The 15442-nt window shown below is 50.7% G+C and overlaps 1 protein-coding gene across 3 annotated transcripts in view; it reads left to right on the top strand.

Moving 5' to 3' along the window:
- PRKAG2 (protein kinase AMP-activated non-catalytic subunit gamma 2) overlaps positions 1 to 15442 on the top strand; it is a 323168-nt gene that overhangs the window by 122531 nt on the left and 185195 nt on the right. Inside the window, exon 1 of one of the 3 annotated variants that reach the window (XM_007983536.3) lies at positions 11289 to 11696. The exons of the other annotated variants lie outside the window; for them this stretch is intronic. Within the exon in view, the coding sequence (XP_007981727.1) occupies positions 11603 to 11696 (94 nt within the window). The 5' untranslated portion in view covers positions 11289 to 11602. Of the gene's footprint in view, positions 1 to 11288; positions 11697 to 15442 lie in introns of those variants that run through there. 3 annotated transcript variants of the gene reach the window in all.

The raw sequence follows: 15442 nt of genomic DNA, 5'->3' as shown, positions 1-15442 counted from the left end.
CGCTGTAGCTCTTTTTCTTTTTTCGAGACAGGGTCTTGCTCTGTCTCTCAGGCTGGAGTGCAGTGGTGTGATCACAGTTCACTGCGGCTCAAGCGATCCTCCCACCCCAGCCTCCTGAGTAGCTGTGACTACAGGTGTGCACCCTCATGCCCAGCTAATTTTTACATTTTTTGTAAAGACGGGGTTTTGCCGTGTTGCCCAGGCTGGTCTCAAACTCCTGGGCTTAAGCGATTCTCCTGCCTTGGCCTCATAGGCACAAGTCACTGTGCTCAGCCTGTATTTCTTAATTCTTTTTTTAAAATAAGACCTTAGGGCTGGGCGAGGTGGCTCATGCTTGTAATTCCAGCACTTTGGGAGACCAAGGTAGGTGGATCACTTGAGCCCAGGAGTTCGAGACCAACCTGGGCAACATGGTGAGACTCTGTCTCTAACAACAACAAAAAAAATCATTAAATAATAAATAACATTTTATTTTGACAATTTCAAACATAAAGTCACAAAAATAATACAAAGAGTTCTCATATCCTCTTCACCCAGATTGCCCGATGTTAGCATTTCAGCAGATCTGCCCGTATCTCATTTCTTACGATCTCTCGCTGTGTGTTTATATGAACTCTGAACCCCTGAGAGGAATTTGCAGACACCATATCCCTTTACCCCTAAATATTTCAGTGGATATTTCATAAAAACAGGGTCATTCTCCTAACCACAGTATAATTGTCAAAATCAGGAAATTAGCGCTAATATCATGCTATCAGCTAAGCTGCAGGCTTCATTCACGTTTTGCACCTTGTCTTTGGGGCGTCATTTCTTGGAAGAGGGGATCCCCAGCCGCACGTTTTGTTTCGTTGTCCTTTCTCTTCAGTCCCTTCATTGGGAACAGCTCCTCAGTCCTGTCTCATCTGTCACGACCTGAGCCTTTTTCAGGGGGACACAGGCCAGTTCTTGTGTCGCCTGCCCTTGGCTTTGCGTTTGCCTGACATTTCCTCACCATCAGAGCCAGCCTGCACCCTCAGGAGGGCGTCCATCCGTCCATGTGCTGCCCTGGGCTTCTGCATCTCAGCCCGGGCACCCGATACGGCCGCGACACCTTCCCGGTGAAGTGGGTGCCAGTCACTTGGTGAAGGGGGTGTCTGCCGCTATAAAGTTCTCTACTTGAATAAAGTACTTCCCCCTTGTCACCAGTCAGGGTTTCAGGGGAAGCTGCTTTGGGATTGTGTAAATATCTTCTTTCTCATCAGACTTTCACTTGCTAGTTTTAGGATCGATCCATATTTCTTGCCTGAATTGTTACTATAGTAATTACAGTACTATAATTAGTATAGTAATTACCAAAAGGTGATTTTCTAAATTTATCATGAATTCTACATTGACTAGTGGAGCTCCTGAGAACCTGCTTTCAGGGACAGAGAATGGCTATGTCCTCTGTTTGTGAAATGCTCTGCAGCTTACAGGATATTTTTGCTATTCTATCTCATTTAATCACCTTGAAACCCTGTGAAATGGTCTCTCTTATGGGAGAAATGTGGAAGGATAAACTAGCTCAGAATTGCATGCCAGTGGGTGAACCGTTGTTGCTTTAAGGTTCTATGTTTGACCTAGGTGTTTTAAACCTTTCTACCTGTCACCTTGTTTTCAAATATATTTCACTGTAAGAAGAAACAGATCTGAGGCAAACTTCAGCTCAGCCCCCCTCATAATCTAGGCTAGGGGTTTCCTCACGAGTGACACGCAGGAGCAGGTGGATTGCTCTGTGACCGGCCCAAGTCCGGACACTGGAAATCCTGCCCCATCGCCTAGCAGTCAGAGACCACAGACCAAACTGGCTTTCTGCTGAGCCCGGGAGTTAACCAGGTCCTTCTCCAAGGCTTCGGTGCATTCCCAGCTTACTTCAGCATTTGTAAGAGAATTGAATAACTTAAAGAGAATTAAACAGAAAACCCAAATGGCTGCCCTGCAGAGCTTCCGCATCTGGTTTTCAGAAACCATTGCCTGGTGGCCCCCGTTGAGCCAAGGGCTCGGCTTCTGGGCCATGGAACAGCTGGAATCAGGGCAGGTTCTTGCTGGTGGAGCCTTCAGAGCTCTTGGCCTGGTGTGCTCTTGGATGCTGAGCAACTGCAGGGATGCCAGGCACCGTGAGAAGGGACTGCAAAGGGCCCCACCGAGCCCTCATGGGGGAATGCGATGCCCCTTCAAGATTTTAAGGAGATCCAGGGATTTCTTACTTTTTGGGTGCTGCATTTCCGCATGCTAAAAATAATTATTGCTATTGTTTTTCGCCTTTTTAGTACTTATCTGTGTTTTTAAAATCAAGATGCCCCTGTTGTCTCTGCCAATTCTCAGTGGCGTTAGATATCGCTGGTGTGAGTGGAACTGTGTGAGCTGAGGTGGTTTGTCTCTGCCAAAAAAATCACCCTCTTGTCACTCAGAGACTCAGGCTCCAGTTCCTGTGGTCACCACGAGGCTATGCGTGACCATGAGTGTGTCGGGCTGACGTGGAACAGAGGCATGGGGGCCTGAGTCAGGACAGAGGGCGCTCCGCAGAGGTGCCGGCTCATAAACACCTCCTGGGGCAGGGACAGGGAGGCCCCAGAGAGGCGATGTGGCGATCTCAGAGTCAAGTGCAGCAGTGACCTTTAGAACTTTCCATGAAATATGACACAGTATTTTGCAACCGGCAGGAGAGCTCTAGCAAATATGTGCTAACGCGTGTTGCTGCTCCGCGGCCTGGAGGGGACCCGTGCCCTCTTACATAATGAGATGTGGTTTGGAATGCAGCCGTGCAGGGGACTGCGTGCTTTTCAGGTACTGCCTCGTGATCCACAAAGGTTCAGGAGGAGCCGGAAGTGTTTGAGTGGTGCGTCCTCACCTGCTTCTGCAGCAGTCCACCCAAAAAGTCACCCTCTTGTCACTCAGAGACTCAGGCTCCAGTTCCTGTGGTCACCAGGAGGCTGTGAGTGACCATGAGTGTGTTGGAGCAGGGGCAGCCCGGCTCCTGATGCCCCCCGGATGAGGAACCAGCAGAGCCAGCATCGACCCCCACAATCCCACAGGCTGCCCACGGATACTGGGCAAATCATTGAGCACCTGTGAACTCCTGGGTTTTTAAAAAATTTTATTTCTTGAACTGAATAGTCATGGCTGGCCTCCCTACCATACAGCATGGTTGAGAAGAATGTAGGAAACCACTGTGGGCAAAGTCTCCAGCTCTGTCCAGCTGCAGGCTGTGGGTGAGTAGGGTTCCCGCTGCCCCGCTCTGCCGGCAGATCTCTCGGTCGGCCGCGCTGATTCTGTCTGTGCGGTGCTCCCAGGCCTCAGCAGCCCTGCCCTGGGAAGCGCCAGTCTCATGAACGAATGGAGGCGTGTGGAGGGAGGGTGGTTACACCGAGTCTCAGTGACTTTTCTCTCATCTGGGTCCCCAGTGACAACTTCAAGGAAACTATTTGCAGCTTCACATAACATGCAAAGTGGCTTCGATGAGAAGGAAAGCTTGGGGTCTTTTCGAAAATTTGGTTTTGATATAATTGGAAGTCCAGAGATAGGGTGAGCTTCAAGGGGCTTGACCCTGTGGGTATGCATAGGCTGCGTGGAGGAGGAGGCAGTTTGGCCTGATGAGGCCCTCGGCTCTCAGACACCCACTGCAGGGGTGGGGTGGGGAACAAGTGGAGGCTGGGTGCCAACCATGGTGTCTGCAACAGAGACCCAGAGTCCCATTCACCAGGTGACAAGGCTGGGGTGGGGCACCAACCTGCAGCCTGGACTAGCACCAGGTTAGTGGGACAACACGTACCACATGTCCTAGCACTTCCCCCATGCTGTTGGAACGTGGCCCCTGGGGCACCGGTGGAGAACCTCCAGCAATTAAAGGGTTTACTCACATGTTTTGGGTCACCAGAGTCTGGGGGTGGGGGTTACATATCAGAGCCACCGGAGCACCATCACGTCTCTCTCGTGGAAGCCTGGACACCTTCGCGCCATTTATCCTAATGTGCAGGAAGCAGGGGTGACCACGCTCCATCTGCGAGCCCATCTGCAGTTCCCCTGACTTCTCCTTCCTCACCTTTCTCGTCCCCAGCTCTGCTGTGTAGTGCACAGTCTGGCTGTGGAATGTTTTGCAGCATCCAGATGGGGGGTGCTGGCGCACCTGGTAGAATCCAAGTATTAGAGTGAACGGGACCCAGTGCCATGGCCTCCTGCAGCCCAGCCCTGGCTGGCCAAGCCTGAAGCCCTGCCGAGGGCAGGGGAGCAGTCAGCACAAACTCCCCGGCTCCAGAACAGCCACAAAAGTGTCCCCCAGGAACAGGACATGTTGCTCCCAGGGCTGCCGAGCGTGTAGCAGCAGCTGGCTTGCTGTTCCCTGGCCCACCGTGCTGCTCCTCAGTCACCTGGAAGAACTCAGTCAGCGCTCCTTTCCTTTCTTCTGTGGGTGAGATCCCTGCCATGGGGGAGCTTTCAGTCTCACTGGGGAGAAAATTAAACCAAAAGCCAGAAAACAATGAAGCACACTAACAGTGTGAAACGCCTCGTGGTGGTGTTCTTCCACACTATTTTATTTTTCGAGTTGTCAAAGGTAGATTTGTAGTCAGAAGTCTAAAGAACAGCCACCAGAAGACACATGTAAAGAACATGCGTTGAATGAGCTGAGCTCTGATGTCACCCCTTCCCAGATCTTATAAACCTAGTGTCGGAATGGTGACCTGGAAGCCTTGGCCACACAGCACGGGGCATTGCTAAGAGATAAAGGCATCTGGCACCCCAGTTACCTGGTCCCGTGCCAGGCTTTGGGTTGCAGCACCAACCAGGGGTGTGAGTTTTAAACTGTGATCCAAAAAGGCCCTGGCCCTTTTAAAATACATTAGAAAATACGGTTCCTATTTGGGAGCCATTCGTTCCTTCCTTTTTCAGCCCCTCCCTTCAAAAAAGAATTCTGAGTGTGGAAAGCATTCTGTCAGAACGAACTCTGAGCGGAGTCACAGGTGTGGCAGCGAGTTTCCCCTGTATTCATGTGGGACCAGCGGCTGGCGGAAACAGAAGAGGGGGTTTGGCGTCCCTGTCCACCTGTGAGTGGTCAACTTTCCCCCGCCCACATGTGCCAAAGAACGGGTCCTCAGCCCCTGCCCTGCAATGGGAAGGCACCACCTCTCCCAGCCCATCAGTGTTCATCACTAATCATGGGATCCAAAGCTTTGTCCCTCATGTAAGGAATTTCAGGCCTGTGTGAGTCAAACAGAAAGACCCCAGCAGTGAGGAGCTGTTTGTGCCCCACCTCTGTGCTCGGCCACCTAGAAGTGGCCTCGGGGAGGAAGCGGACGGCTTTGTGCTTCCAGAGCATGGTGTACCCACGTGGCAGGTCACCTGACTCGTCCAGTCTGTGTTACGAGATGGCTTTAATGCAAATAAGGACTTTTTTTTTTTTTTTTTTTTGAGATGAAATCTCGCTCTGTTGCCCAGGCTGGAGTGCAGTGGCACAATCTCCGTTCACTGCAACCTCTGCCTCCCAGGTTCAAGTGATTCTCCTGCCTCAGCTTGAGTAGCTGGGACTACAGGTGCCCACCACCACACCCAGCTAATTTTTGCATTTTTGGTAAAGACGGGTTTTCACCATGTTGGCCAGGATTGTCTCGATCTCTTGACCTCTTGATCCACCCGCCTCGGCCTCCCAAAGTGCTGGGATTACAGGCATGCGCCATAGTCAGGATTTTTAAACATGCTGCTTCTTTTGCCTTTTAATTTCCCAGCCTGAAATCAAAACTCAGGATATAGAGAGAAATTATTTTCCAAATCCCTTCAGTTCACAGTGGTCCTCTGGAGTCCTGTGGGATTCAGGCTAGCATGTTCAATGGCTGACGAATTTTCCTGTGCACATCGATGAGAAAGTATGGAATAGTGGAAGGATGTGAATTTGGGAATCAGGGGTCCACATGAGTGGGCAAGTCCATCTTCTGTCAACTTGCCAGCTGTGCCATCCTGGTCAAACTAGTTCTCTGACCCTCAGTTATTCATCTTTCAATGAAATGTTGTTAATTATACCTGCCCTGCTCATGTGTGGGAAGAATGAAATAAAATAATAACTGTAAGGTGACCAGCACCCCAGCTGGCGTATGGTAGGCATTCAGTAAATGGGAGTTATTATGTTACTAATAAAATGTGGTTCTTAGAGGACAGGAATGTCTCTGAATTATTTGTAGTACCTCATCCCTTCAATCAACAACTGCCCTGTACACTTGCTAGAAGTTTAATAACTACCTGTTGAATGAATGACCATTTAAACTCAAGCACGGAACCATCAGGCCTGCCTAAGTTGCTGGTTATTTTCCACACAAATTTAAATATATTTACCTTCAGTCACTAAACTTTGAAATGTTCTTTTATTTTGTTTTGTTTGTTTTTGTTTTTGTTTTTGTTTTTGTTTTGAGACAGAGTTTTGCTCTTGTTGCCCAGGCTAGAGTGCAATGGCGCGATCTTGGCTCACCACAACCTCCGCCTCCCGGTTCAAGCGATTCTCCTGCCTCAGCCTCCTTAATAGCTGGGATTACAGGCACGCGCCACCATGCCCAGCTAATTTTGTATTTTTAGTAGAGACGGGGTTTCACCATGTTGGTCAGGCTGGTCTTGAACTCTCAACCTCAAGTGATCTGCCTGCCTCAGCCTCCCAAAGTGCTGGGATTATAGGTATGAGCCACCGCAACCGGCCTTGAAATGTTCTTTCTGTCTGTTGTATTATATAGTGTAAGAATAGTACACTGGCTTAAACAAAACCTTTTCATTTTCCTTTTAATCAAATCTGCCTCTTATTGGGATACTTGTTCAGGTCTTTTCATAAAGATGTTTTGCTTTGTTTTATTTTATTTTATTTTGTTTTGTTTTATTTTTTGAGACAGGGTCTCACTCTGTCACCCAGGCTGATGTGCAGTGGCAGGATCATGGCTCACTAGAGCCTCAACCTCCCGGGCTCAAGCAATCCTCCCGCCTCAGCCTCCCAAAGTGCTGGGATTACAGGTGTGAGCCACCGCACTGGGTGTTATTTTATTTTTAACTTGAGAAAACAATTTTTGTTAGAAGCTGATTTTTTAAAAAGAAAAGAAAAAGACACCTAAACATGAAACTCCTAAACTTACCTACTTCCAGAATTTAATCACAGTAAGTTTGGGCTACTGTATTTAACAACAGAAATCATCCAACAGTATATCGAGGACTCAGCTGGCGGGAGATTTTGTGGCTTGTTTCTGAAGGCTGGGGTCCCCCACTCCAGGCGTTGATTTGGCCTGGCCTGGGTTCTCCCCTCTTCTTCACACCATCCAACCCCAAAGGCCCATCTCAAGTTCCCCTTCTCCAGGCAGGGCCACACGGGCCTTCTCCTCTCCTTCCTTTGTGCTGGCGACACTTGCAGCCACGGCTCACATACTCACAGCTTTTGCATGCAGTTAGCATTGTTTCTCTTTGTCTCCAGCTCATTTGCAAAGTCACTGAGAGCAAGACCTATTTTGTGTGTTCATTCATGCATCCGTGCTACAAATACCTGACCCCATATCTATCTATCAGTCCCAGCAGGAGAAAGGAGGCACACTGAACTTTTTGGATCGTTGGAGGAGAATTGAATAAAGACACTACTTTCAAAGGTGTGGGCAGGCTGCCAGGAACCCCCAGGGCTGGAACAGTAACTCGGGTTCGTATCAGCAGGGCTGCTGCCAGTGCTGTGCCCGAACGATGAAGGAGCGGGTCCCTGACCCAAGACAGAAGGCTGGGGGAGGGTTTCTCTGAGAGGAGCTGAATTCTTCCCTTAGGAGATGACACAGTGAGGCCAGAGTGACTCTGCAGGGATGTAGGGGGCTATGACAGCCTCAGCTCCTCCCTCCTTCTGGCGTCTGCTGTGCCCACTGTTGGCTGCAGGTAACCAGCAGCCTGGGAGGAGCCTGGCCGTGTAGCCCCCCGAGTCGGCTCCACCAGGGAGCAGGGGCAGCTGGAGGGACTGCAGGGGTTCAGGGTGACTGTCCAGTGCCTCCCAAAGTAGATGCCTTGCTGGAGGCTTGGGAGATCCTCACGATGGGTGAGGCCTGGGCCCCTACCTTTTTGGGGTTCCCAGTCTTCTCTGTGGTACGGGCCACATTCACATATAGAGTAGAAGAGCTAAAATCTTTCAAAGGAGGGAAAAGTCCCTTCTTTGGGGAGTGATGAGGGAGGTTTCACTTGGGGGAAGGCACGGTCTCTGAATTGGGCCGTAAGGGTTTTACAGGGTTTCAGCAGGCAGAGCTGAAAACCACGGGCTCAGGAGGCAGGGCAAATGGTGTAAACGAAAGCGGGTAGGTTAGAAAATTCCAGCCAGGTGTGGTGGCTCACACCTGTAATCCCAGCACTTCGGGAGGTCGAGGCAGGTGGATCACTTGAGGCCAGGAGTTTGAGACCAGGCTGGGTAACATGGCAAAACCCCATCTCCACAAAAAATACAAAAATTACCTGGGTGTGGTGGTGTGCACCTGTAGTCCCAGCCACTTGTGAGGCTGAGGTGGGAGGATCACTTGAACCCAGAAGGCAGAGGCTGCAGATTGTGCCATTGCACTCCAGCCTGGGCAACAAGAGCAAAATTCTGTCTCAATATAAATGAATGAATGAATGAATGAATGAATGAATGAATGAATGAATGAATGAATAAAGGCTAGGTCATGCCTTGTAGGACTTCCTGACCTTACAACATTCAGCACAGCACCAAGTAGACAGTTGTCACTCAGTCCATTTGGTAGAAATTGCACGAGAAAAGTTGAGACCGTAGTTTCTTGATCTGCTAAGCAATGGTATGACTGTGAGGTCACTCTAGACAGAGATGGACCAGGTGCCCTAGGCGGGGAAGGACAGACTCACACATCTTGACAGAATGGGTCAGGTCCAATCACGTGAGCAATTGCTCTACCAGTCAATGGCATCTGAAGTGCTAGAAGCAGCTCCAGCCACACAGGAGCCACGCCAGGGCCGACCAGGCTTCTTGGGAGCTGGAGTGTGTCCCCTGTGGATGGAGGCCCCATGGCAGTGGCAGATCTGGGCATCTCTGGCTTCTGTGGATGGTGGCCCCATAGCAGTGGCAGATCTGGGCATCTCTGGATTCTGTAGATGGAGGCCCCATGGCAGTGGCAGATCTGGGCATCTCTGGCTTCTGTGGATGGAGGCCCCATAACAGTGGCAGATCTGGGCATCTCTGGCTTCTGTGGATGGAGGCCCCATAACAGTGGCAGATCTGGGCACCTCTGGCTTCTGTGGATGGAGGCCCCATGGCAGTGGCAGATCTGGGCATCTCTGGCTTCTGTGGATGGAGGCCCCATAACAGTGGCAGATCTGGGCATCTCTGGCTTCTGTGGATGGTGGCCCCATGGGAGTGGCAGATCTGGGACACGTCTGGTTTCTGTGAATGCTGGGCCTGTGGGAGTGGCAGATCTGGGGCGCCTCTGACTTCTGTGGATGGTGGCCCCATGGGAGTGGCAGATCTGGGACGTGTCTGATTTCTGTGGATTGTGGCCCCATGGGAGTGGCAGATCTGGGACATGTCTGACTTCTGTGGATGCTGGCCCTGTGGGAATGGCAGATCTGGAGCATCTCTGGCCTCTGTGGGTGGAGGTCCCATGGGAGTGGCAGATCTGGGATGTCCCTGGCTTCTGTGGATGCTAACCCTGTTGGAATGGCAGATCTGAGACGTCTCTGGCTTCTGTGGATGGAAGCCCCATGGGAGTGGCAGATCTGGGGTGGGAGCTGAGATTCCAGGGGTTCATCTCACAGGGTAGAATCGAAGACTTCCCTTGGTCTCCCTCCTGCTGTCCTAGCCTGGAGCCATCGTTATCTCATCAGGCATCTGCAGTGACTGGGCCAACAACTCCAGTGGCACTGAGCCCTGCAAGTGAAAGAGGCAAGAGAAAAGGCATGAAAAGCAGCCAGACCCAAGTTGGGAGGCTGGACCCGTGGTTCTTGGGGAGGCCTGGGCTCCAGTGGCAAGTGGCTGGGGTGCTTCCACCGCACACCCCATCCCCTCGTTTTCGGACGAACCGTAGATAATAACAATTCCACTGAAGAAACTGATGGCATTGCAGTTTTGGGAGGTTATCCCACCCTAATGGGCGGCCAGGAGAACCCAGGCTACTAATCTTTAGCTCGGGGGTTATTTAACTGGTCAGACATAGTCTCCTCCTCAGGTGCATAGTCATTTGAGAAGAATCAATTACTGTGAGAGGTTCAGACTGTTGGAACTTGGCTAAATCTCTCTCTCTCTCTTTTTTAATAGAGATGTGGGTTTCATTATGTTGCCCTGGCTGGTTTTGAACTCCTAGGCTCAAGCCATCCTCCCACCTCAGCCTCCCAAAGTGCTGAGATTACAGGCGTGAGCCACTGTGCGTGGTCCTAGACTAAATCCTAAAACGACCTGGTCTTGTCTTAGTTCACTAAGGGGGAAACTGAGGTTCAGAAATGGGAAGTAACTTTCTGATGGTCACAAAGCTGGTTAGTAGCAAAGCAGATAACTTTAGTGAGGCTATCAGCCAAAAAGTCGAGGATTTTTTTTTCTATCTTGTGCTTCCAAAGTTTGTTTTATTAGTTGCAAAACATATACAAATTATAAATGTTTTAGGTTTTATTTGATCAGCGGTTTGGCTTAGGAGCCAAGGAGATTAAAACGCCAGTCCTGGTTCTACCACTGGCCACAGGATCTTGGGGAAGTCACCTCCTTGTCCTGAGCCTGTTTCCCCATCTGTCATAGAAGGGAGTTGGACTAGATCGCTCTAAAATCTCCTCCAGCTCTGTCATGCTGCAATTCTCAGCAAGTCCAGAGCTCAAATTACGCATTTGCTGAAGACCTTCCGTTAAATTCCAGTCGGGCAGCCGTATCCCCTCCTTGAAGACGGCGCTGCTACTTTCATTGAGTGGAACCGTGAGTCAAAGTAGATTCAGCAATTTCCAGCCCAGGGACTTGTGTGGCTTCTCCACCCAGCCGCAGCCGGAGCCTTCTGACCCCGTGGGGCCCTGGAACCCATGAATCAAAATAGTTGTGTGATGTCATGTCACAATGGGAATGTGCTCCGGCCAATTGGTGCCAAGAATTGTCTGCCCAGGGTGGTTTCCTTTTACAGTCTGTTTAAAGAGACATCATGCACGGCTGCACATGACTTGCAGGCTTGTGCCTCCTTTGCCTATCTGGTCTTCCCTCCTTTTTTTTAATTTTAAGGAGAAAAAAAAAAAAGCCCTGGAGAGTATCAGTGAGCAGCTGACCTTAACTACATCAACAAATCCCCTGCGAAGTTCTGTTTGCGCTTCCGGCAGCTTCTTGCTACTTAAGGACAGCCGAGCTGACGCTCCAGCTGCTGTGGCCGGAGGTGCAGCCCCGTCAGGACGGCTCCACTCCCTGGCGCCTCACAGACTCTGGGGCTACGGTGAGGTCGCCCTGAAGACCCCCTGGTGAGGACGCTTGGACCCGGGTTGTCACCTGAGCACAGGCTGCCACTGTGAGCTTTTGGGGTGCCCCGTGCCTGTCGGGCTGATGCTCCTCTGGCTCCCTGCCACCTGGGGCTGACACCAGTTCTGTGGGTCCTGATATGTTCACCTGTCGCCACTCCTGTGGCCACAGCTACCCATGAGGCGCTTTGGGAGTCTCAGGAGCAACAAGAAACACAAGGACCAAAATCGAAGCACGGAGAGGCGCCAGTCGGAGCCCCATGGCCTTTTCGGTAGGACTCTGCCCATTCCCGAGCCCCTGGTGGTCTGTCCTTGGGAGGGAACCCCACCGCGTGTGTGCACACCCTCCTAAACAGTAGCTGTTTCCAGCCACTCCCTTCCAACGGGGTATAACGTCAGGCAGTGGTTAGAGGAATAAGTGGGAAGTGTTTCCTTGCTGTTGGCGGTGCTGCTGTGGGGAGCCGCCTGACAATACTCTTTCTGAAGCTGTTTCCTTTCTTGCCCCACCTGGCCCCAGGAGGCTAGTGATGGATTGGATTTTCATTCATTTATGCAAAAACTGTGGCTCGGGGAAAGTAAGAGTGGATTGGCACTGTTGTTTTCAGCTGTTAAAAATGAAACGTGCATGTTTAGAGGAATCTGTTGGAGGTCAGGAAGAAAGAGGTCTTCCCAGGTTCTGTAGCGGGGTAATCTGACAGATCGTGGGCTAATGTGGGAGGGGAAACACCTGCCTAATTTGCGTCCCATGGGGAGAAGCTTGCATTGTAGTCTCCCTGGTCTCTGGCAACTTCTGCAGCTCCTTCATGTGCAGGGGGTGGGGTCCGGACAAATGGAACAAGTGGTGAAGCATCTGTGGTTCAGTATTTCCAAGGACCTGCAGACTTGGAGTGGGTTTTGCCCTTTGTCTGCAGCCACACAGGTCGATTCCAAAGCTTTCTTAGCTCCACACCTGGTTAAGACCTGCCCACTCAAAATTAGATGGCAGATTTCATTTATTAAGAATCAGGCCAGGCGCGTTGACTCATGCCTGTAATCCCAGCACTTTGGGAGACCAAGGCAGGCGGATCACCTGAGGTCAGGAGTTTGAGATCAGCCTGGCCAAGATGGTGAAACCTGTCTCTACCAAAACTACAAAAATTAACTGGGCATGGTGGCGTGCACCTATAGTCCCAGCTACTTGGGAGACTGAGACAGGAGAATCGCTTGAACCCAGGAGGTAGAGGTTGCAGTGAGCCCAGGTCACACCACTGCACTTCAGCCTGGGCAACAGAGCAAGACTCGGCCTCAAAAAAAAAAAAAATCCGATTTAGTCTGGGCCTATAATCCCAGGACTTCGTGAGGCCAAGGAGGAAGAATCACTTGAACCTGGGAGTTTGAGACAAGCCTGGGCAACATAGTGAGACCTTGTCTCTACAAAAAAATAAAAAAATTAGCCGAGCATGGTGGCATATGCCTGTAGTCCCAGCTACTCAGGAGGCTGAGATGGGAGGCTGCCTTGAGCTCAGGAGGTCGAGGCTGCAGTGAGTTGTGATCGAGCCACTATACTCCAACCTGGGAGACAAAACTAGACCCTGTCTAAAAAAAAAAACAAATCAGAGTCAGCCCATTTCTGGCGTTACTGCTTGCATGGCATAGGTTATTTCTGAAGAGCCCGCTGCAAGATGGAACAGCAGAACCAGTGCTGTCATTTATCAGCTCAGTTTCACCAGGGCTGGGGAGACACAACCCAGGGGATGAGTAAAGATGAGGCTCGGGGGTACATGAAGCCGTGTCCCCTGACTGGAATGTGATGTGTTAAGTGGAAAAATATTGTCACTATGTGTAACAGGGAGGTGACTTTGGCATAACTTCTGAACTGTAAATGAAAACTGGAAGAGCAGAAAAAGAAAAAGATAAATCTAAAATCTGCCTGTATTTCTTGCTACATCCGCTGCAGCCAGCACTCCTGGAAGCCTCTGCAGGCTCTGAGCGTGCTGAGTCCCTGGGGGAGAGCAGGTGAAAGAGACAGCAGTTCTTGAACCCAGAGGGTGTTCAATCTTGTGAAGAAGAAAGTCCCATAAAGAGAACTAGAGCGCAATGTCTAATCGAGTAGAGTCCCATCTACTCAGGAGGCTAAGGCGGGGGGATCACATGTAGGGGAGGATAGGCCAGGCACGGGGGCTCAAGCCTGCATTTCCAGCACTTTGGGAGGTTGAGGTGGGAGGATTGCTTGAGCCTAGGAGTCCGAAACCAGCCTGGGCAACGTCATGAGACCCCTCTCTATAAAAAAAAAATAAAAAATTAGCCAGGCATGGTGGTGCACACCCATGGCCCCAGCTACTCAGAAAGCTGAAGTGGGAAGATCGCTTGAGCCTGGGATGTGGAGGCTACAGTGATTTCTAACCATATCACTGCACCCCAGCCTGGGAGTCAGAGCAAGACCCTCAAAAAAAAAAAAAAAAAAAAAAAGTGACTGTGCACAGAAATAGGACGCCCAGCCCTGAGCAGGGAGAGGAGGGATGGAATCCTAGACGGGAGGCTCATTGACATGGTCTAAAAAGATGACTCTTATTTAAGTAATAAAGTAATAAACACTTATATACTGTAGAATTAAACCAGAACCTGTTATTAACTAAAAATCGGGTTTTGCTAATGGGGAAGGACAGGCCCGTTATTAAGAGCCTATCATGTGCCAGACAGTGGCTACCCCACTTGTGTTTAACGGTTGGCTGTCATCCTGTCTCCTACGCTTCTGAGATCAAAAACAAGATTTGCATCTCAACCAAGTTTTGTAAGAGCCTGGATGCAGATGCCAGCTCTGACCACAGGGTTGAGAAAATCGGAGGTCCCTCCAGAGCCTTCCTCTGGGATTTGGGAAGCAGCTAGAGGCCACAGCCCCTGCTCAGGCTGAGGCTCCTCTTAGGCGGCAGGAGCCCAGGGACCTGGGTTAATAGTATGTCTGACTTGGGTTAGTGTCCCAGTGAGAAGAGCCAAGAGCTACGCTGGGTGGGAGGCGGGAGCCCTGTGCCCCGCAGACAGTGTTGGGTGTGGATACACTGAGTGAGAAAAAACAGTCCAAGAGTGTTGACCAAACCCTCCCTCCCAAGCCTGTGCCTGTCTAAACCTTACCCATTTCTCAAGACCCAGCTGAACGATCACTGTCTAGAAAACCACCCTGAGGGCCGGGCGCGGTGGCTTACAACTGTAATCCCAGCACTTTGGGAGGCCGAGGCAGGTGGATCACCTGAGGTCAGGAGTTTGAGATCAACCTGGTCAACATGATGAAACCTTGTCTCTACTGAAAATACAAAAATTGGCCGGGCGTGTTGGCAGGTGCCTGTAATCCCAGAGTGCCTGTAATTGGGAGACTGAGACAGGAGAATTGCTGAAATCTGGGAGGCGAAGGTTGCAATGAGCCAAGATTGTGCCATTTGCACTCCAGTCCAGGGGATAACAGTGAGACTCCGTCTCAAAGAAAAAAGAAAAAAAAAAAAACCACCTTGGGTGCCTTTTCTGTGATCTCCTGGCTGCTGGTGGACAGGGGCAATGTCTCAGGAGCTCGGTCTGTAGCTCTAACCTGAGGCCTCGTAGTATCACAGCTTCTCCATAAAAACCCCTGGCTCTGCCATGGCTGGAAAATGGTCCAGCCCAGGGTCACTCCCTGTTCTCCAGGAAGGATTGCTTCAGGGTTTTGTGTTTTAAATTCCCTCTCAGCAACACCTTCTCCTTCATACAGTTATTCCTGGAGCTAAAAGAATCTCAGGGCTGGGTTCGGTGGCTCGTGCCTGTCATCCCAGCACTTTGGGAGGCAGAGGTGCATGGATCGCTTGAGCCCAGGAGTTTGGGACCAGCCTGGACAATGTGGCAAAACCCCGTCTCTACAAAAAATACAACTAGCTAGGCATGGTGGTGCATGTCAGTAGCCCCAGCTAATTGGAAGGCTGAGTTGGGAGGATTGCTTAAGCCTGGGGAGGTCAAGGTTGCAGTGAGCAGTGATCATGCCACTGTACTCCAGCCTGGGTGACAGAACTAGACCCTG

The sequence above is a fragment of the Chlorocebus sabaeus genome, chromosome 21, assembly GCF_047675955.1.
Source record: "Chlorocebus sabaeus isolate Y175 chromosome 21, mChlSab1.0.hap1, whole genome shotgun sequence".
NCBI lineage: Eukaryota > Metazoa > Chordata > Mammalia > Primates > Cercopithecidae > Chlorocebus > Chlorocebus sabaeus.
The sequence above is the reverse complement of the archived record's forward strand: the minus strand, read 5'-3'. Positions and strand labels throughout refer to the sequence as shown.